Below are 21,843 nucleotides of genomic sequence, written 5' to 3'. Positions count from 1 at the left end.
GCAAGTGCCGTTGTCGGAGAGAGCAACGGAGATATCAGCTTTCTTAACACCAAGTGGACTATATCAGTTTAATGTCATGCCATCTGAGGAACAAAGGGACCTTGGCCATAGATCTCTGAAGGCGGAGGGCATGTTAGTGGGGTGGTGAAAAAGTCATATGGGACACTTGCCTTTATCAATTGAGGAATAGATTACAAAAGTAGGGAGGTCATGTTGGAGTTGCATAGAACCTTGGTGAAGCCACAGCTGGAGTACTGTGTGCAGTTCTGGTCGTCACATTTTAGGAAGGATGTGATTGCACTGGAGGGGGTGCAGAGGAGATTCACCAGGATGTTGCCTGGGATGAAACATTTAAATTATGAAGAGAGGTTGGATAGATTTGGGTTGTTTTCGTTGCAGCAGAGAAGACTGAGGGGTGACCTGATCAAGGTGTACAAGATTATGAGGGGCATGGACAGGGTGGATAGGGAGCAGCTGTTCCCCTTAGTTGAAGGGTCCGTCACAAGAGGGCATAAGTTCAAGGTGAGGGGGAGGAGGTTTAGGGGGGATGTGAAGAAAAACGTTTTTACCCAGAGGGTGGTGACGGTCTGGAATGCACTGCCTGGGAGGGTGGTGGAGGCGGGTTGCCTCACATCCTTTAAAAAGTACCTGGATGAGCACTTGGCACGTCACAACAATCAAGGCTATGGGCCAAGTGCTGGTAAATTGGATTAGGTAGGTAGGTCAGGTGTCTCACATGTTGGCGCAGACTCGATGGGCCGAAGGGCCTCTTCTGCACTGTGATTCTGTGATTCTGTATGAAAAATGCACCTGCGACATTTCAAAGGCTGACACACAAAGTAATTGCAGGTCTAAGCAATTGTGCGGTTTATATTGATGATCTAATTGTTTTCAGTAAGACGTGGGAGGAGCATTTACAGCATCTGGAAGAATTATTTACTCAACTACAAGAAGCTAATTTGGTGATGAACTTGGCTAAGAATTAATTTGCAAAAGCACAAGTTACGTATCTAGGCCATACCATTGGACATGGTAAGGTGGCTCAGAGAGATGCGAAAGTCAAGGCTATTGTGGATATCCCTGTGCCTACAACAAAACGATAAGTTTTGAGATTTCTGGGCATGAGTGGGTTTTACCAGAAACTTGTACCAAACTTTAGCCAAGTGATTGCTCCACTGACTGTACTATTAAAAAAGAACAAGATGTTTCAATGGACACTGAAATGTCACAAGTCATTTGATAGTTTGAAAACTGTATTAACTACGACACCAGTGTTGGCAGTACCCAATTATGCCAAGCAATTCAAGTTGGCCGTTGACGCAAGCGATATAGGCATTGGGGCTGTACCGTTACAAGAAGATGACACTGGAATTGAAAAACCGATCGGGTATTTTTCACGAAAGCTGAATGTACAACAGAGAAGATATGCAATAGTCGACAAAGAGACTTTGAGTTTGGTGTCAGCATTGCAGCATTTTGAAATTTATGTTGCAAATAACTAATCAGAAACAATCATTTATACAGACCATAATCCTTTGAAATTTTTGGACAAATTTCGAGTGTGGCATTAAGAAGTCCTAGCAAAACTGTAGTCAATGGGACTCGGGGGAAAACTCACTACTGTTTGGAATCATACCTAGCACAAAAGAAACATAGAAACTAGGAGCAGGAGTAGGCCATTCGGCCCTTCGATCTTGCACCGCCATTCATTATTATCATGGCTGATCATCTAGCTCAATAGCCTGCTCCCGCCTTCTCCCCATATCCTTTGATCCCTTTCACTCCAAGAGCTATATCTAACTCCTCCTTTAAAACATACAATGTTTTGGTCTCAACTACTTTCTGCGGTAGTAAATTCCACAGGCTCACCACTCTCTGGGTGAAGAAATTTCTCCTTCTAAATGGTCTACCCCGTATCCTCAGACTGTGACCCTTGGTTCTGGACTCCCCCACCATCAGGAACATCCTTCCTGCATCTACCCTGTCTAGTCCTGTTAGAATTTTACAGGTTTCTAGGAGATTCCTCCTCATTCTTCTGAACTCCAGCGAATATAATCCTAAATGACTCAATCTCTCCTCATATTTCAGTCCCGCCATCCCAGGAATCAGTCGGGTAAACCATTGCTGCACTCCCTCTATAGCAAGAGCATCCTTCCTCAGATAAAGAGACCAAAACGGCACGCAATATTCCAAGTATGGTCTCACCAAGGCCTTATATAATTGCAGCAAGACATCCCTGCTCCTGTACGCGAATCCTCTCGCTATGAAGGCCATTTGCCGTCTTGACCGCCTGCTGCACCTGCATACATACCTTCAGCTGGTTGTTGGAGGTCAATCATCTCAGTCCCAGGACATCACTGCATGAGTTTCTCAGGGTAGTGTCCGAGGCCCAGCCATCTTCAACTGCTTCATCACTGGCCTTCCTTCCATCAAAAGGTCAGAAGTAGGGATGTTCGCTGATGATTGCACAATGTTCAGCACCATTCGCGACTCCTCAGATACTGAAGCAGTTCATGTTCAAATGCAGCAAGACCTGGACAATATCCAGGCTTGGGCAAGTGGCAAGTAACATTCGCATCACACAAGTGCCAGGCAATGATCATCTCCCACAAGAGGTGGTCTAACCATCGCCCCATGGCATTCAATGGCATTACCACTGCTAATTCCACACCCCTCAATCAACATCCTGGGGATTACCATCGACCAGAAACTGAACTAGACTAGCCATATACACACTGTGGCTATAATAACATGACAGAGGCTAGGAATCCTGCAGCTAGTGACTCACATCCTTACTCCCCACAGCCTGTCCACCATCTATCCATAAGGCACAAGTCAGGAATGTGATAGAATACTCCTCACTAGCCTGGATGAGTGCAACTCCAACAACACTCAAGAAGCTTGACACCATCCAGGACAAAGCAGCTGCTTCATTGGCACCCCATCCATAAATATTCACTCCCTCCACCACCAATGAACAGGGTGCAGCAGCAGTGTGTACCACCTACAAGATGCACAACAGGGACTCACCAAGGCTACTTAGACAGCACCTTCCAAACCCACAACTGCTACCATCTAGAAGGACAAGGGCAGCAGACACCACCACCAGGAAGTTCCCCTCCAAGCCACTCACCATCCTGACTTGGAAATATATCACCGTTCCTTCACTATTGCTGGGTCAAAATCCTGGAGCTCCCTCCCTAACAGGGTGTACCTACACCACAGGTACTGCAGCGGTTCAAGAAGGCAACTCAGCGATGGGCAATAAAGTGCTGGCCTAGCCAACGACACCCACATCCCACGAATGAGTTAAAAAAAACCATCTATATGAGTCTGGAGCTTACAATGGCACAACTTCTGTTCTCAGTTATTTCTACTCTGAGGGTAGCACCCTCTCGCCAAGAACGTTTGACACTATTCTCTACCGCCGTGTATTAGAGCCCTCTTACCAATGATAGGCCGCTGGTTCAGCGGAGAGGTGGAGAGTTGATCCCAGAACAGGGAAAGGCAGACACACAGCACCGTTGTATAGACGTGCGAGCGGGAAGCTGCCATTCTCAATGCATGGAAAAACTGTCAGAGCTTATTTCCACAAACTTACTTCACGAACATACACTTAAGATATAGTGGGCGGCGATTTCCTGTTGCAGTCTGACGTCTGCTGCGACCTTTCATCATTCCCCTCAGTTTCAGTTCCTGCTGCAGAGAGATAGCGCAGCCCGGCCGCTGCCAAATCACCTTCCTTGTAGAGAGAAAGACCCAGCTGGAATTGGAGACATTCCAGGAGCTTTGGTAAGATGACATTCTGACCAAAATACACGATGCCTGATCACATGACTTATCCAAATATTATTGCATTTACCTTACAGTTTGTGTCCCTCATCGTTCAGTATTTGCACTTCTGATTTCACACCAGCAACTGCCGTGCAAGAAATGCAAAAAACGAGGAGGCATGGGTGGGATGGAGGGAGGGGGAAGGAAGTCGATGGGAGAATCGTGAGATGGAGGGTGAGGTACTTGAAGGAAGGCGGGGGAATCAAGGGAGGGAAGAGGGAAGCAGAGTTGAGAGGAACTTCGATTCCAGCGGTCACTGAAATTGTACCGATTGCTAATAGTCATCCTAGCGATGTGGGGAATAAAGGGCTAATGTGATTAATGTGAGTTATATTCATGAAAGCTGTCTCTCTCGCCGTATTTTTCCACCACAACCTATGATCTACACTCCTGTTTTTCTATGTGTGTACAGTGATGAAGTTACTGTAGTTGATAAGCCTGAGCTTTTTTTCTGTTTTTCTAGCTTGCTTGTCTGCAAGATTACAAGGGGCACATGAAGACCATGAGCAGGAGGCCAAAAAATGCTCGGTTATACAGCCAGCTGAACCTTTACGGTCTATGAATGTATGTTATTGTAACTGCTGTTTTGAGAGATTTTGCAGCTTTGAACCTTTCCCTTCCATGCTCGTAATAAAGAATACCTTTCTCTGACCAACTCCGGACTCCGAGTGGCATTTGTAAGACAACAACTATGCGACACGAACAGGATCCGCTGACGGCTCCGATTAAAGAGGGACGTCCCCACGGGCAACAGACACTGGGGTGAGTATTGTTTATTTTATACCACCTGTGTTTAGATAGGTCTGGCTGACTGCTGAGGCCTCCTTGGAAATTATAAAGATTTGAACAGATAAAAGCAAAAAGCTGCGGATGCTGGAAATCCAAAACAAAAACAAAAATACTTGGAAAAACTCAGCAGGTCTGGCAGCATCTTCGGAGAGGAGCACAGTTAACGTTTCGAGTCGGAATGACCCTTCAACAGAACTAAGTAAAAGTAGAAGAGAGGTGAGATATAAGCTGATGTAAGGTGGGGTGGGACAAGTAGAGCTGGATAGAGGGCCAGTGATAGGTGGAGATAGCCAAAAGATGTCACAGACAAAAGGACAAAGAAGTGTTTAAGGTGATGATATTATCTAAGGAATGTGCTAATTAAGGGTAGAAAGCAGGACAAGCAAGGTACAGATAGCCCTAGTGGGGCTGGGGTGGGGTGAAGGAATCAAAAAAGGTTAAAAGGTAGAGATAAAACAATGGATGGAAATACATTTAAAAATAATGGAAATAGGTGGGAAAAGAAAAATCTATATAAATTATTGAAAAAAAAAGGGGAGGGGAATCGGAAAGAGGGTGGGGATGGAGGAGAGAGTTCATGATCAAAAATTGGTGAACTCATTATTCAGTCCGGAAGACTGTAAAGTGCCTAGACGGAAGACGAAGTGCTGTTCCTCCAGTTTGCGTTGAGCTTCACTGGAACAATGCAGCAAGCCAAGGATGGACATGTGGGCATGAGGGCAGGGTGGGGTGTTGAAATGGCAAGTGACAGGGAGGTCTGGATAATGCTTGCGGACAGATCGAAGGTGCTCTGCAAAGCGGTCACCCAGCCTGCGTTTGGTCTCTCCAATGTGGAGGAAACCGCATTGGGAGCAACGAATGCAGTAGACTAAATTGAGGGAAGTGCAAGTGAAATGCTGCTTCACTTGAAAGGAGTGTTTGTGCCCTTGGACGGTGAGGAGAGGGGAAGTAAAGATGCAGGTGTTGCACCTTCTGCGGTTGCATGGGAAGGTGCCGTGGGAGGGGGTTGAGGTGTAGGGGGTGATGGAGGAGTGGACCAGCGTGTCCCGGAGGGAATGATCCCTGCGGAATGCCGCCGGGGGGGTGAAGGGAAGATGTGTTTGGTGGTGGCATCATGCTGGAGTTGGCGGAAATGGCGGAGGATGATCCTTTGAATGCGGAGGCTGGTGGAGTGATAAGTGAGGACAAGGGGGACCCTATCATGTTTTTGGGAGGGAGAAGAAGGTGTGAAGGTGGATGCGCGGAGATGGGCCGGACACGGTTGAGGGCCCTGTCAACCACCGTGGGTGGAAAACCTTGGTTAAGGAAGAAGGAGGACATGTCAGAGGAACTGTTTTTGAAAGTGGCATCATCAGAACAGATGCGACGGAGGCGAAGGAACTGAGAGAATCACACCTTCTTCTCCCTCCCAGAACCATGATAGGGTCCCCCTTGTCATCACCCCACCAGCCTCCGCATTCAAAGGATCATCCTCCGCCAACTCCAGCATGATGTCACCACCAAACACATTTTCCCTTCACCCCCCCTGGCGGCATTCCGCAGGGATCGTTCCCTCCGGGACACCCAGGTCCACTCCTCCATCACCCCCTACACCTCAACCCCCTCCCATGGCACCTTCCCATGCAACTGCAGAAGATTCAACACCTGCCCTTTCACTTGCCCTCTCCTCACCGTCCAGGGGCCCAAACACTCATTTCAAGTGAAGCAGCATTTCACTTGCACTTCCCTCAATTTAGTCTACTGCATTCGTTGCTCCCAATGCGGTTTCCTCCACATTGGAGAGACCAAACGCAGGCTGGGTGACCGCTTTGCAGAACACCTTCGATCTGTCCACAAGCATTATCCAGACCTCCCTGTCACTTGCCATTTCAACACTCCACCCTGCTCTCATGCCCACATGTCCATCCTTGGCTTGCTGCATTGTTCCAGTGAAGCTCAACGCAAACTGGAGGAACAGCACCTCATCTTCCGACTAGGCACTTTACAGCCTTGCGGACTGAATATTGAGTTCACCAATTTTTGATCATGAACTCTCTCCTCCATCCCCACCCTCTTTCCGATTCCCCTCCCCTTTTTTTTTCAATAATTTATATAGATTTTTCTTTTCCCACCTATTTCCATTATTTTTAAATGTATTTCCATCCATTGTTTTATCTCTACCTTTTAGCCTTTTTTGATTCCTTCACCCCACCCCAGCCCCACCCCAACTAGAGCTATCTGTTCATTGCTTGTCCTGCTTTCTACCCTTAATTAGCACATTCCATAGATAATATCACCACCTTAAACACTTCTTTGTCCTTTTGTCTGTGACATCTTTTGGCTATCTCCACCTATCACTGGCCCTCTATCCAGCTCTACTTGTTCCACCCCCCTTAAACCAGCTTATATCTCACCTCTCTTCTATTGTTACTTAGTTCTGTTGAAGGGTCATTCAGACTCGAAATGTTAACTGTGCTCCTCTCCGCAGATTTGAATGGAGTCAGAGTGGTTGACAGTAAGGGGAAAAAAATGGTAAAAGATAATAAAGTGAAACAACATTGTGTAGAATATCGCCGATGACTAACAGACAGCCAGGGGAAGGATCTTAATGGGTGTTCATCTGAGGTGAAGAGTCACGATTGAGTTAGACACACTGACCCAGGGATGGGCAGGTGGGAATACTTAATGGACGTTCACAAAGGTGCAGAGCCTTGTGCATAGGATTGGTGTCCCAGGGGAAGCGATGGGTTGCAAGCACTAGATAGGCAAGAGCCAGCCGTGCTATAGAACTTAACCTGAGAGTATGGCAGGGAAGGAGGTGGGCACTCAGAGGCCCATCACAGAATACCTGCTAGGGAAATATGCAAAAATAAAGAATTAACTGATAAGGATGGTTGGAACCCTGAGTGGATCCCAGATCAACAAAAGTAAAAACGTGTGTGTAAGTTGCTGTTTGTATATATTATTAGTGTCCTGTGATTTTCTTGTGTGTCCATATATCAATGCAAAGCGCCTACAAGTCTTTGCACTAAGCTCGGTTAACGTTTTGTGTTCTGGTCTTGCGTTTTGTTGTTTAAGTGGCTGTATTTTAAATCCGGGGCAGAGGGAAAGTGAGTTTCGGTCACTTTGAAAGATCCATCTTTCCCCTCACTGCAGCTTGATGTTTCAGAGTAAGTTTTGAGTATAAGAAAATTTTATTGTCAACATTTGATTTTCCCTTTAGTTTTAATTACGGTTTTACTTGAAGAAAGAAGAATCAAAACCACCTTTCTTAAGTTTTGCATTGTTAAGACAGATGTAGTGTGAATGGAGAATAGAAAGTGTGTAATAAAGAATCTGTGTGGATAATGTGTGTGTGAGAGCTTTAGTGTGTTTTCTTCCCTAAACTATAATTTTGCAAAGAAGTCTCTTAGTACTTTGAGAACAGAGTACTTAAATGAGTTGGATTAAAGGAAAGCACAATTAAACAAACCAATGTTTTAAGTTATATGGTTCAGGTTAAGATTTCTGGCCAAAAATCACCATTCGAAAAAAGTTGATAAATACCTGGGACTTTTAATTTGGATACAAATTTACACATGTGAGAACAGGGTAGTTTTAATGTTCATAGAGTCATAGAGGTCTACAGCACAGAAAAAGGCCCTTTGGCTCATCGAGTCTGCGCCGGTCCAACAAATACCTAACTATTCTAATCCCATTTTCTAGCACTAGGCCCATAGCCTTGTATGCCATGGCATCGCAAGTGCACATCCAAATACTTCTTAAATGTTCTGAGGGTTTCTGCCTCTACCACCTTTTCAGGCAGTGAGTTCCAGATTCCCACCAACCTCTGAGTGAAAAAATTCTTCCTCACATCCCCTCTAAACCTCTTGCTCCTTACCTTAAACCTATGCTGCCACCAAGGGGAAAAGTTCCTTCCTTTCTAACGTATCTATGCCCCTCATAATTTTATACACCTCAATCATGTCCCCCCTCAATCTCCTCTGCTCCAACGAAAATAACCACAGTTTATCCAATCTACTCCTCATAACTAAAACTCTGCAGCCCAGGCAACATCCCTCTCTCTAGTGCAATCACATCCTTCCTATAATGTGGATTCCAGAACTGCACGCAACACTCTTAGCTGTGGTCTAACCAGCGTTTTAGACAGTTCCCTGCTCTTATATTCTATGCCTCGGCTAATAAAAGCAAGTATCCCATATGTCTTCTTAACCACCTTATCTACCTGTCCCGCTACCTTAAGGAACTGGAGGACATGCACACCAAGGTCCCTCTGATCTTCGGTACTTCCCAGGGTCCTACCATTCATCATGTATTCCCGTGCCTGGTTTGTCCTGCCCAAGTGCATCATCTCACACTTATCTGGATTAAATTCCATTTGCCACTGATCAGCCCATCTGACCAGCCCATCTATATCCTCCTGTAATCTAAGGCTATCCTCCTCACTATTTACCACCCCACCAATTTTCGTGTCATCCGCAAACTTACTGATTAACCCTCCTACATTCAAGTCTAAATTGTTTATATATACCACAAACAGCAAGGGACCCAACACCGATCCCTGTGGAACCCCACTGGACACAGGCATCCAGCCATAAAAACACCCCTCAGCCATCACCCTCTGCTTCTTGCCACTCAGCCAATTCTGGATCCAATTTGCCAAATTGCCTTGGATCCCATGGGCTCTCACCTTCGTTATCAGTCTCCCACGCACAATAGTGTAAATTGGAATTTTGAAACAACTGATCCTGAATTGGATTGACCTTGGGTTAGAAACTTCTTACAAAGTTTAAAGATTTAAGGTTTGGTTCCTGATAAAGTTCTCAAAAGAGCAAAGGGAATTTTTTAAAGGTTTGGAAACAATTAACATTAATTTAAAATGCTGTGAGTTTCTGCACTGACTTTAATAAAGCAACACAGTTTGTTACCAAAATATAAAATAAGCCTGAAGTTTGGAAGAAGTTTGGCAGCAATCAATTTGAGCTTTTCAAAACATATGAGTTAAAAAAGAACTGCTGAAAATTCAAATTAATGATTCATTTTACTATTTCTTTCAAATTTAGTTAAGTAGCAAATATTGGAACTTGAAAATTGTTTTAAAGGAGGGAAAGGATAAACTCGAGATATTGGGCGAGAAACGCCTTAGAAAATACTAAAATGTTTTGAACCAATTGAATTTAATCTAACATTTGGGAAAAGCTGAGGAAAAGCTAAGAAAATAATTTAATAAAGCAACTCTAAAATGGAGTTTAGTCTTTTGACTGGAGACGTTTTTAGGAATTATGTAAAGTGACGGAATTTAGTGCCAGGTTTCTTCCGCACCCCCTAAACACGCAACAGAGCTAACCCTTTTGTGCTGAAAGCTGCTTCCTTTTCAATTCATCACAAACCTTTGGATTACTAAATGTATATTGGTCATTATTAGATTTTTAAGTTTCTAAATTTATAGATATGATTTGACATATTAACCCATTAAGCTCTTGGTCAGAGCGACAATTGATTTTTTTTTAAGCAAGTGATGATAATTTGCAGCTCTAAGTGAACTCAAGAATTTTGAGAATTAAAGCACAACACAAAGGCTTTGCCCTTCATAGACTTGGCCTTAGCAATTCAGGCTGTTTGTTACCATTTGTTATCTTTCAAGACAAAGAGCTTGAGAACGGGAGATCTGATGTGAACACACTAAACAATGAGTATCAGACTTTTCAAAACCACTATTTAAAGCCAACAAGCCTGGGCATAATTGTTTCTGAAATTGGAATTGATAAAATAACTCAACAAGAGTTGCTATTTCATGTATTCAAAGGAACATTTACCGGACAATTAAGGGGATAAATGAAATTCTAAATTAAATAAAAGGCTTATGGAAATACAGTCTAGGTGGTTTCTTGGTATCAAAAAAAGTTTGTTTTTGGAAGAAATAAATTGAACACTAACAAAACCTGTCAGCCCAACAACATGGTGATTTGAATTTGGGATAATTTTAAAATGAAAAATTCCGGCGCAATCTAGTGGGTTACTTTTACGAAAATCAAATGTTGCTTAAGGGAAATAACAAAGAAGCAAAATACACTAATGCCTGGAATCAAACAGGAATGTTTGCTTTCTGTTTCTAAGATATTTTGAAGACGTTTTTAGACTGTAAAATTTCTCCAGGGCTCATGAACGAGATAAGATGATAACTATTGCATGTGTAAAACGGTATGAGGAAGTGACTGAGGGTAGGAGCGAGAGTTAGGAGAAAAAGGTCACAACACCGAATGGGAATTGGAATAACTCACCTTGGGTGTAGGTCAATGGAACATATTAATTTGGTAGTGATGTACGTTCAAGTGAAAGAAGAATGCTAAATAGGAAAGATTTCAAACAGATCTAGCAACTCAAGACTGGGCAACCATGAGGCGCTGTGGGCCATCAGCCGCAGCAGAACTAAACTCAACCACAATCTGTAACCTCATGGCCTATCATATCCTCCGTTCTACCATTACCAGCAAGCCAGGGGATCAACCCTGGTTCAATGAAGAGTGCAGGAGGGCATGCGAGGAGCAGCACTAGGCATACCTAAAAATGAGGTGTCAACCTGGTGAAGCTACAACACAGGTCTACTTGCATGCCAAACAGCATAAGTAGCAAGTGATAGAGAGAGCCAAGTGATTCCACTGCCAGCGGATCAGATCCATGCTCAGCAGCCCTGTCACATCCAGTCATGAATGGTGGTGGATAATTAAGCAACTCACTGGAAGAGGAGGCTCCACAAATATCCCCATCCTTAGTGATGGAGGAGCCCAATACACCAGTGCAAAAGATAGAGCTAAAGCATTCTCAACAACCTTCAGCCAGAAATGCTGAGTGGACGATCCATCACAGCCTCCACCTGAGGTCCCCAGCATCACACGTGTCAGTCTTCAGCCAATTCGATTCACTCCACATGATATCAAGCAACGGCTGAAGGCACTGGATGCTGCAAAGGCTATGGGCCTGACAATATTCTGGCAATAGTACTGAAGACTTGTGCTCCAGAATTTGCCAAGCCCCTAGCCAAGCTGTTCCACTACAGCTACAACGTTAGCATCTACCCGGCAATGTAAAAAATTGGCCAGGTATGTCCCTTACACAACAAGCAGGACAAATCCAACCCGGCCAATTACCGCCCCATCAGTCTACTCTCCATCATCAGTAATGTGATGGAAGGGGTCATCAACAGTGTTATCAAGCGGCGCTCGCTTAGCCATAACCTGCTCACTGACACTCAGTTTGGGTTCCGCCAAGGTCACTCAGCTGCTGACTTCATTACAGCCCTGGTTCAAACATGGACAAAAGAGCTGAACTCCACAACTGAGGTGAGAGTGACTGCCCTTAACATCAAGGCAGCATTTGACCGAGTGTGGCCTCAAGGAGCCCTAGCAAAATTGGAGTCAATGAGAATCGGGGAAAACTCTCCGCTAGTTGGAGTCATACCTAGCACAAAGGAAGATGGTTGTGGTTGTTGGAGGTCAATCATCTCAGCTCCAGGAATCACTGCAGGAGTTCCTCAGGGTAGTGCCCTAGGCCCAACCATCTTCAGCTGCTTCAACAATGACCTTCTTTCCATCATAAGATGAGAAGTGGGGATGTTTGCTGATGATTGCACAATGTTCAGCACCATTCACGACTCCTCAGATACTGAAGCAATCCATGTCCAAATGCAGCATGACCTGGACAATATCCAGACTTGGGCTGGCAAGTGGCAAGTAACATTCATGCCACACAAGTGCCAGGCAATGACCATCTCTAACAAGAGAGAATCTAACTATTGCCCTTGACATTCAATGTCATTACCATCACTGAATCCCCCACTATCAATATCCTGGGGCTTACCATTTACCAGAAACTGAACTGGACTAGCCATATAAATACTGTGGCTATAAGAGCAGGTCAGAGGCTAGGACTCCTGCAGTGAGTAGCTCACCTCCTGAGCTACTTCCCAAAGCCTGTCCACCATCTGCGAGGCACAAGTGTGATGGAATTCTTCCCACTTCCCTGGGTGAGTGCAACTCCAACAACACTCAAGAAGCTTGACACCATCCAGGACAACGCAGCCCACTTGATTGGTACCCCTTCCACAAACATTCCGTCCCTCCACCACTGACGAACAGTGACATCAGTGTGTACCACCTACAAGACGCACTGCAGAAACTCACCAAGCCTCCTTACACAGCACCTTCCAAACCTACAACCACTACCATCTAAAAGGACAAGGGCAGCAGATACATGGGAACACCACCACCTGGAAGTTCACCTCCAAGTTACTCACCATCCTGACTTGGAAATATATCACCGTTCCTTCAATGTTGCTGGGTTAAAACTCTGGAACTCCCTCCCTAATAGCACAGTGGGTGTACCTACACTACAGGGACTGTAGCGGTTCAAGAAGACAGCTCACCACCACCTTCTCAAGGGCAATTAGGGATGGGCAATAAATGCTGGCCTAACCAGTGATGCCCACATCCCATGAAAAAAAATGAATAAGGCGGCAGCTTTCTCTAGGAGATAATTGTGTCTTTGCCTACAAACTTTTAAGACAACTGAATTTGATGATCTGGCCAACACTTGAGAATTGGGATCGTACAGGGGAGATGAGCAAAGACCTTGAGACGGAGACCGCTTTGATCCCTTGAGAAAATTACCTGAAAGCCAGGAAGAATTATTGAATGGTGCATCCTTTTAAAGACAGTGATATCCTGGATGCTGAAGCTGATTGGCAGAATACACAGCACGATCCCTATAGATCTGATTAACCTTCCACAAATGCAAAACAAGGATTTGTGGGACAGGGCAGAGAGATTATCACCAAGCATGATGAGTGAAAGGGAGCTTTTCAATTGAAGCTTTAGGGAACAATCTGACAGATGGGGAAATTGTAAAGTAACTAACATGTGAGAGTACATGACACAGCTGCACTGAGGAACAGTTCCCAGACTTGCTCAGCTACCTGACAAACAGTGTAACTTGAAATAGGTAATATGGCCTGAAGAGTAAGAAAACATTTTGAAATGATCAAGGCACTGACACATACTCTATAGAGAAACTGACTTTCAAAAAAACTTGAGATGGTAATGGCCAGAGGAGTAATATTACAGTGAAAGGAATTTTGGATTGTGATAATTGAAGGCCAAGGAGAAATAATACTTAATAAGGATGATCCACAAGATGGATACAGATGAAGGGAGAGCTGAAGAATCTTTTAAATCCTAGTATAATCTGTTGCTTAATTACACATACTTATATGATAATCGCCCAGAAGTTAACAACAATCCTGCAAACGAAGAAGGAACATCATTGAGTGAGGTGATATCTGCAGGTGAGGAGTTCCCTGTAGATGAATTCTGAACAAAGAACCCATTTCACAGGCAAATCCAAGACATGAAAGTGGAAGTAATGAGAGCAAGAAGCTGCTGACAGGGAGAGACAGGGAACTGAGTTTAAACCACCTAAGCTCCCTGAGATATGGGACAAAGTAATGGTATGGGTAGTGCCTTCCAAACCAGGACTGGCACTCCATTGGATGTCCTGATGGCCAGTGACCCTTACCTATGTTTGGATGTGCTAGGGGGAATAAGTTGGTCTCAGCTTAAACCATAGAACCATAGAAAAGTTGTGACACAGAAAGAGGCCATTTGCCCATCATATCTGTGCTAAACATTATGATTCACATTCTGTTTCTGCCAACGGGAGGGCTGGCATCAGATCTATAAATTATTTCATATCAATCACCCTCCTGGTAACCGCAGAAGCCTGGGAGCTGCCCACTGTGTAAATCAACACGAGCACCTGTCTGCATTCTGGGCAATACATATGACTATCTAAAGAAGACAGGGAGAGTGGATAAAGAAAACCAATGTGTGGATATCAGGTAAGATCACCTCAAGTTTACACACAACCCGAACAGTTATAGAACCCTTGGGACCTGATTTGGGTAAGACAAAAAACATTGCGGAGTCACCCTGAATTGACCCGGAATGGCATTGTTCTTGAGGAACCCAGCTGCAACACAATAGCAAGCATGGGCAACCCCAAGAGATGGTATGTTGGCACAGAACTTCTGATCTCTCGATGGTCGTACCTCTGTGGTATCCCCCAAGACGCACTGGGGAGCCCCTTGGAGGTCCCCACACACTAACAATGTGGGAATTGTGGGGGAAGTTTGGACTTCCGATAGGCGATTACCCTGCATCTGGAACCCTCTGAAACTCTGAGTTAAAGTTCAGAGACTTTGGATGGTTTTGACTTACTTACATGAATAGTTACCCAGGAAATGTTGGAAGGAATAAAACCAGTTCTAACCCCTGGGTAACTATACTACTGACCCACGACTCTCCACTGGATCCCCAGACAAACCCCCTGACCACCGCCCACCCCCCCGCCCCCCGGACTACACCTCCCGACTATTCCCTGTCCACCCGACTACCCTCCACATGACTACCCCCGAGCCCCCACTGACCTCTCCCGACTGCCCATAACACCCCGACTTTAACTCCCGACCATCCCCTGTCCACCCGACTACCCTCCCCACCTGCCTAGCTCCCCCCGACTCACCTTCACCAACCCTCTCAACTACCCCAACCACCCCATCTAGCCCTTGACCTCTCGACTAGCCCCCACTTGACTCCTTGCCATCTACATCCCAGATACCCGATTAACCCCCTGACCCCCAACTACCTGTGACCCCCCCAACTACCCCACCATCTGATTATTCCCTGACCCCCTATCTACCACCCGACCACCCCTATAACCATCTACCCCCAACCCCTCAACTAGCTCCCCACCTGCCTACCCCCTCCTACACCACAGACGCCCTGACCACCTCCCTGATCCCCAACTACCCCCTGGCCTCCGACTACCCCACAATCCAACTATCCCCTGAACCCCATCTACCCCCAACCGCCCAAGTATCCCTGGACCTGACTATCCCCGACCCAACTATCCCCCCTTCTACCCTCCCCTAACTACCTGACTACCCCCGAACCCCTGACTAATCCCCACCCAACTATCCCCTCAACCCTATGCCTCTCCAATTCACCCTACCCACCTCACCCACTTACCTTCCCCCCTACCCCATGGCTTTGGGACATTTAAACTTACTGGAATACAGGAGCTGCTGCTTTAAAAAGAGGCATGGCTTGGCTTCCATAAAATTCTGAAGGGAATTGATAGGGTAGATGCTGAGAGGATGTTTCCCTCATGGGGAATCTAGAACAAGGGTGCACAGTTTAAAAATAAGGGACCTCCCATTTAAGATGGAGATGAGGAAAAATTTCTTCTCTTAGAATGTTGTTAGTGTTTGGAATCTCTTCCCCAGAGAGCAGTGGAGGCCAGGTCATTGAATCTTTTCCAGGTAGAGTTAGACACACTTCTGATGACAAGGGAGTCAAGGGTTATGGGGGGCAGACAGGAAAGTGGAGTCAAGGTCACATCAGGTCAGCCATCTTCTTGTTGAACGGCAAACCAGGCTCAATGGGCCGAATGGCCTACTCCTGCTCCTGTTTCTTATATTCTCATGTTTTAATTAACCCTAGACATTCTCCAGTGACTCTTGACCTCTCTTCAGTGACCTTGGCCTTCTCTCAGTGACCTTGAACCTCCCTTCAATGCTTCTCAGTTTCCTCTCCCTTCTTCCAACAAAGTTTCCAAGTGGTAACATGCAGCGGGTCGCCTCGAGGACTGACTTGACTGCTCACCAACAGCTTTAACCAGTTGTGAAATTGAAGGCCTGTGATTCCCATGTGCCTGAAGCTTAATTGCTAAGGTAGCATTTAGTTGCTAAAAGGTGTGGTTTAATGAGTATTCATTGCATGAAAGACTATTAAAATGACCATCCATCGCATGCCGTTGGCATTGCCATCCCACTTCCTCCCTACAGCTAGCATAATTTGGTCCCAATTTCAGGGACTTGACACAGCGTTTCCTGCACTATTCAATGCCCCTGCCCAACTCTTCACATACTCCCTTGGCCAGCATCAAATTCCACCCCATCTTTCAATAATTACCCATTGTAAGGTTTCTAGGTTTCACACCCCACATCCACTCTATTCTCTCTACTGCCCACTTGAACTCAAATCCCTGACCCCCAGCCTCTCCTCTCCCCATTCCCCTTCTCCTCATGGCTTCCCATACCCAGATCCCCATCCTAGTCTGACTTGGTCCCCAAGCCTCCATTTCCAGTTTTATTTTCTCCTCCAAGTTCCCATTCCCCAGTCTTCATCTCTTCCCCGAGCCCTCATTGCCCAGTGTCCAACTCCACATCAATAGAGAGGAGTGACCTATTTCAAAGGCTCCCTTGAGGTGTTCCGGAATATAGTAAAAAATGATGAACATTGGATTTCAAATGCTCCTAAGCTATTATATGAAAGTATGGGAAACTCTGAACCATCACCAGAAGAAATGTTTGATAATGCAAAACCCTCCTACCCTATGCTATGACCAGGTGAGGAGAAGTGAACTGCTCCCCTTTATTCAGCCCCCTCAGTTAATCGTAACAAAGGTTTTTCAAAATTCCTTTTCCTTGTAAATGCCTTTTCCAATCTAAATGTATTTACTTTTTAATAAGGAGCTAATCAAACCAGATTTTCTTTGCTTGTCCTTGTTGAACATTGCAGCCATTTGAAGTTAACTGGTTTCCTTCAAATTCTTGGAGTTGAATTGAAGTTCAGGTAACTGCACCCTTCAGCAGTGTTTCCAGGCGACTTTGATTTTTCTTTCTGTTTCTGACTTGGCAAAATGCAGTTCTTAAACCCCCTGTCTATGTATTCCAAGAAGTAATTTGATTAACATGCCTTGCAGTCATTGTTGTAGAACAAGCAATCGCATTTTTGATCTTTCATCTCAGAAACTTTTGGCACTTTTCAAGATAGTAGAAACCAACAGGAGATGGGGTTATTTCATCCCAAAGTGGGTTTTAGGTGTCTGTTGGGTGTATCCGGGTGGTTAGCAGCTCCCATTGTCTTGGTAGAATTACAGTTGATTAAAGTCCAGCACTTTACATTTTAATGCCTTCCTTTCGAGAGTCTCTGTTTTGAAGTGGACCTTGACAACCATCAGGTGTTAAATTTCATGCAACCTGTCAGGGCAGGTCTGCAGTGAAATCCACATAGGAAGTTTCCAGAAAAGTGGTCAACTTACAACCAGGCATCAGTGACTGGTGGTAGCCATCTTTGGTCAGTGTCTTTTTTTATTTTTTTAAAAAAAAAGGTCAACTTTAAACAGTTCAATGTGTTGTTGGTTAGCTGGTGAAGTTGTAGGTAGATCTCACTCAGTCACAATTTTATGTTGTCGTGACACCTCCTTCTCATGGAGAAATACAATGAGATTAACTCTGAGATAAAAAACAAAAAGCTACTGCAGATGCTGGAAATCCAAAACAAAAACAGAATTATTTGTTGAAGGGTCATGTGGACTCGAAACGTCGACTCTTTTCTTCTCCACCGATGCTGCCAGACCTGCTGAGTTTTTCCAGGTAATTCTGTTTTTGTTTTGAGATTAACTCTTATTTCATTACAAAGGAAAAAAATATAAAATAACATACACAGTCACTGTAATTCACTCTCTTAGCCTTGGTCTTGTTATCCCATCAGTTCTAACTGGGTCTTTATAGCCAGATGACCTTGAACTATGTCAGGCCCTGGATAATCTGCTCGTACATTGTTTATTTTCAGGTATTTGGTTACCTTCATTGAAAGATTAGGCTGGCATCAGGGTTCTGAAGTTTCTTCAACTCTGGTGGCAGTCATGCGAGATAATTTTGTCAGCAACCCTGTGCCTGTCCCTTGCTGTAACTCTGGATTAAGTATCATCTAAAGGGTTTGGTGGGTTTACCTGACAGTTAGCTCCCAGGTTGTTCATAACAGGCAAACTGTTCTGGAGGCAGGAAAAAACCACGTCTAACTCCTGGGTTACCATATAACTGACACTGTCAACATCCCCCACCCAACACCCCACCTTGGTCTCCCCCCCACTGACCTCACCCCCAGTTCTCTCCTCCAATCTCCACCCTGACTCCTGCAAGGCTCTTTGACTCCCCCCAACCCTCCAATTCTACCCCTCTGACTGTCCCCCAATCCGACCTCACCATCCTGCCCAGCTGGCACCCTACCCACCCTATCATCTACCACCTCATTGACCTGCCACCCTACCCACCCTGCAATCCAGCCCACCATGCCACTTACCACCTCATCCAACTGCCACCTACTATCCTGAAGTAGTCAGGTCACCAAAGGGAATACATATGGAGGCCATATAACAGATGTGTTAGCTCCTCAATTGTTGGGGATCACATCTTGTTCTCTGAATATCGCTTCAGCAGACAGATAGGTAAGCACTCTCACCAAGTGTATTTCAGAGCAAAAATAAGAACTGTGGGAATTAACTCAGATACTATTATTTTCACTATTGCTGTTATCTGCTTTACGAATTCTCTGTCTGTGGCATCTTTTTTTCATGGGATGTGGTCATCAGTGGCAAGGCCAGTGTTTATTGCCCATCCCTAATTGTCCTTGAACTGAGTGGCTTGCTGGGCCATTTCCGAGGGCAGTTAAGTCAACCACATTGCTATGGGCCTGAAGTCACATGTAGGCCAGACTAGGGAAGGAATGGCAGATTTCTTTCCCTAAAGGGCATTAGTGAACCAGATGAATTTTTACAGCAATCAGTGATAGTTGTCATGGTCACCATTACTGAGATGAGCTTTATATTCAGGATTCATTCATTGAATTTAAATTCTACCAGCTACCATGATGGGATTTGAACCCATGCCCCCAGAGCTTTAGCATGGGCCTCTGGATTACTAGTCCAGTGACATTACCACGATGCCACTGTCTCCCCGAAATGTGAAATACGATATAGAGCAGCATGTTTTTCTTTCAGCATATATCTCTTACCCATCTGATTTGATATCTCCATACATTTAAGGCTATCAGAAAAAAGTCAAGCATCCCCTTTATAGGAATTCAACTCACTAAGTTAAGCATGAACTGCACTCAAATATTATCTAATGTCATCGATTCCACTACCTTATCAGAAATCATTTCAACATTAATCTTCTATGTAAGTAATTTTTTTTCTAAAATTTTCTATTTAAATTTGTCAAAAAGAAATTTGTATTCTTCGGTACATCTGGCCTGACTGACAAAATAAAATTCTGGGTTCATTTAACCTATATAATTTAATGTTTTATATTTCCCAGTGAATTTGCTCCTTAATCTTTTATCCGGACTATACAACAGTCTCTAATCAATCCTCACAGCCAAACTTGAAAAGAAGAGCAAAACAAATGATCTCAAGTTTTCCAATGTGTGGGCAAGTCAACAACTTACATTTATATAGCACCTTGAACATATTAAATCATCCGAAGATGCTTCACAGGAGTGTTATCAAACAAAGTTTAACATCCAGTGGCATAAGGAAATGTTAGGACAGACGACCCAAAGCTTGGTCAAAGAGGTAGGTTTTAAGGATCATTTTAAAGGAGGAAAGGGAGGTAGAAAGATTTAGTGAGGCAATTCCAGAGCTTAGAGCCGAGGCGCCTGAAGCCATAGCCTCTAGAGGCTAGAATTAAAGGAGTCCAGTGATAGTGGAGGGTTGTTGGGGCGTAATAGGTTACAGAAGTAGGGAAAGGTGGGACTTTGGAGGGATTTGAAAACAGGGATGAGAATTTTAAAATCAAGGCCAGACCACGAGCCAATGTAGATCAGTGAACAGAGGGATAATGGGTGAATGAGACCCGGTTTGAGTTAGGCTTCAGGCAACAGAGCTTTGGATGAGCTTAGGTTTATGTAGGATGGAAGATGGGAGGGAGGCTGGGAAAGCATTGGAATAGTCAAGATTAGAGATCACAAAGTCTAGGGTGAGAATTTCCGTAACAGATGAATTGAGATGTCACAGAACTGGAAAGGGGCAGTTTCGTGATGGAACAGAGATCGGGTCAGAAGCTCATCTCAGCACCAGGGTTGCGAAGAATCTTGTTCCGTTTCAGTTACTAAATTCCCATTTCAAGTGTGGAAATCAGAAACCTACACAGTATTCCAAATTTCAATCATCATAACAAATAACAGAAAAGCTACCTACAGAAAAACTATAGTTTTTTTAAAACTGATAACTGTTCTCTTCGTCATGTCCCAGAAGAGGTGGGTGCGGATGGTCATAATCACTGGGGTCCCTCCCTCTGGGGGGGCCTGGGTTCACTGGCCAAGTGATCTGTCAACCTGGGTAGTCAGCATCCAAAGCAGCCAATCCAGCACGTAGACCATCCTGATTGACAGGCTAATCAACCAATGATTGCTGTTCTGCCTCTCCTCCCAGCTCCACGCGTCTGGCTGGTTTTGATAAAAGCAAAATACTGCGGATGCTGGAAATCTGAAACAAAAACAGAAAATGCTGGAAAAGCTTAGCAGGTCTAACAGCATCCGTGCAGAGAAGGACAGAGTTAACGTTTCATACGGACTCGAAACATTAACTCTGTTCTTCTCTCCACGATGCTGCTGTGTTTTTCCAGCAATTTCTGTTTTTGTGGCTGGTTTTGATGTCAGATTGGGTGGCATTGGGTAAGAGAGCGGCGGCAGCATGAGGCAGCTGGGCTGGGCAGGGCAGCTCAAAGGCGCCAGTTTTGACCATGAAGGGATTTGAATCTGCCTTCGACATCCTTCCAATTGGGTGCAGCAAAACGTGGTAAATTGAAATTTGCAAGTCTGATCACCTTTGAGAGCTTCTCTTCATAGTGGATGCATTATCCTTATTGTGTGCTGGATGTGTCAGCAAGTCCTTCTACCAAATGTTTAATGACAATATAATTTGGCACAGAATCTACTGCAGGTATTTTGTATGCAAGAGAAACATCTGGAAGTTCAAGGCTGTAGCCATGGCTACTGAGAAACTGAGTAGAACTTCAGTACTGTGCAGGACCAGCAGGATAAAAGCAAAGAACTGCGGATGCTGGAAATCCAAAACAAAAATAGAAATACCTGGAAAAACTCAGCAGGTCTGGCAGCATCGGTGGAGAGGAGCACAGTTGACGTTTCGAGTCTGCATGACTCTTCAACAGAACTAATTAAAAATAGAGAAGGGGTGAAATATAAGCTGGTTTAAGGGGGGGTGGGGTTGGGACAAGAAGAGCGAGGTAGAGGGCCAGTGATAGGTGGAAGTAACCAAAAGATGTCACAGACAAAAGGACAAAGAGGTGTTGAAGGTGGTGATATTATCTAAGGAATGTGC

General features: G+C 44.7%; 1 protein-coding gene across 1 annotated transcript in view; it reads right to left on the bottom strand.

Moving 5' to 3' along the window:
- Positions 1-3,628, bottom strand: part of LOC144679732 (gamma-glutamyl hydrolase-like) — a 68,835-nt gene extending 65,207 nt beyond the window's left edge. The window contains exon 1 of the mRNA XM_078540430.1: positions 3,450-3,628. Within this exon, the coding sequence (XP_078396556.1) occupies positions 3,450-3,555 (106 nt within the window). The 5' untranslated portion in view covers positions 3,556-3,628. The remainder of the gene's footprint in view (positions 1-3,449) is intronic.
- Positions 3,629-21,843: the final 18,215 nt, after the last annotated feature.

Source organism: Cetorhinus maximus, chromosome 4, assembly GCF_964194155.1.
Source record: "Cetorhinus maximus chromosome 4, sCetMax3.hap1.1, whole genome shotgun sequence".
NCBI lineage: Eukaryota > Metazoa > Chordata > Chondrichthyes > Lamniformes > Cetorhinidae > Cetorhinus > Cetorhinus maximus.
Note: the sequence above shows the minus strand (reverse complement) of the source record. Positions and strands in the feature narration are given on the sequence as shown.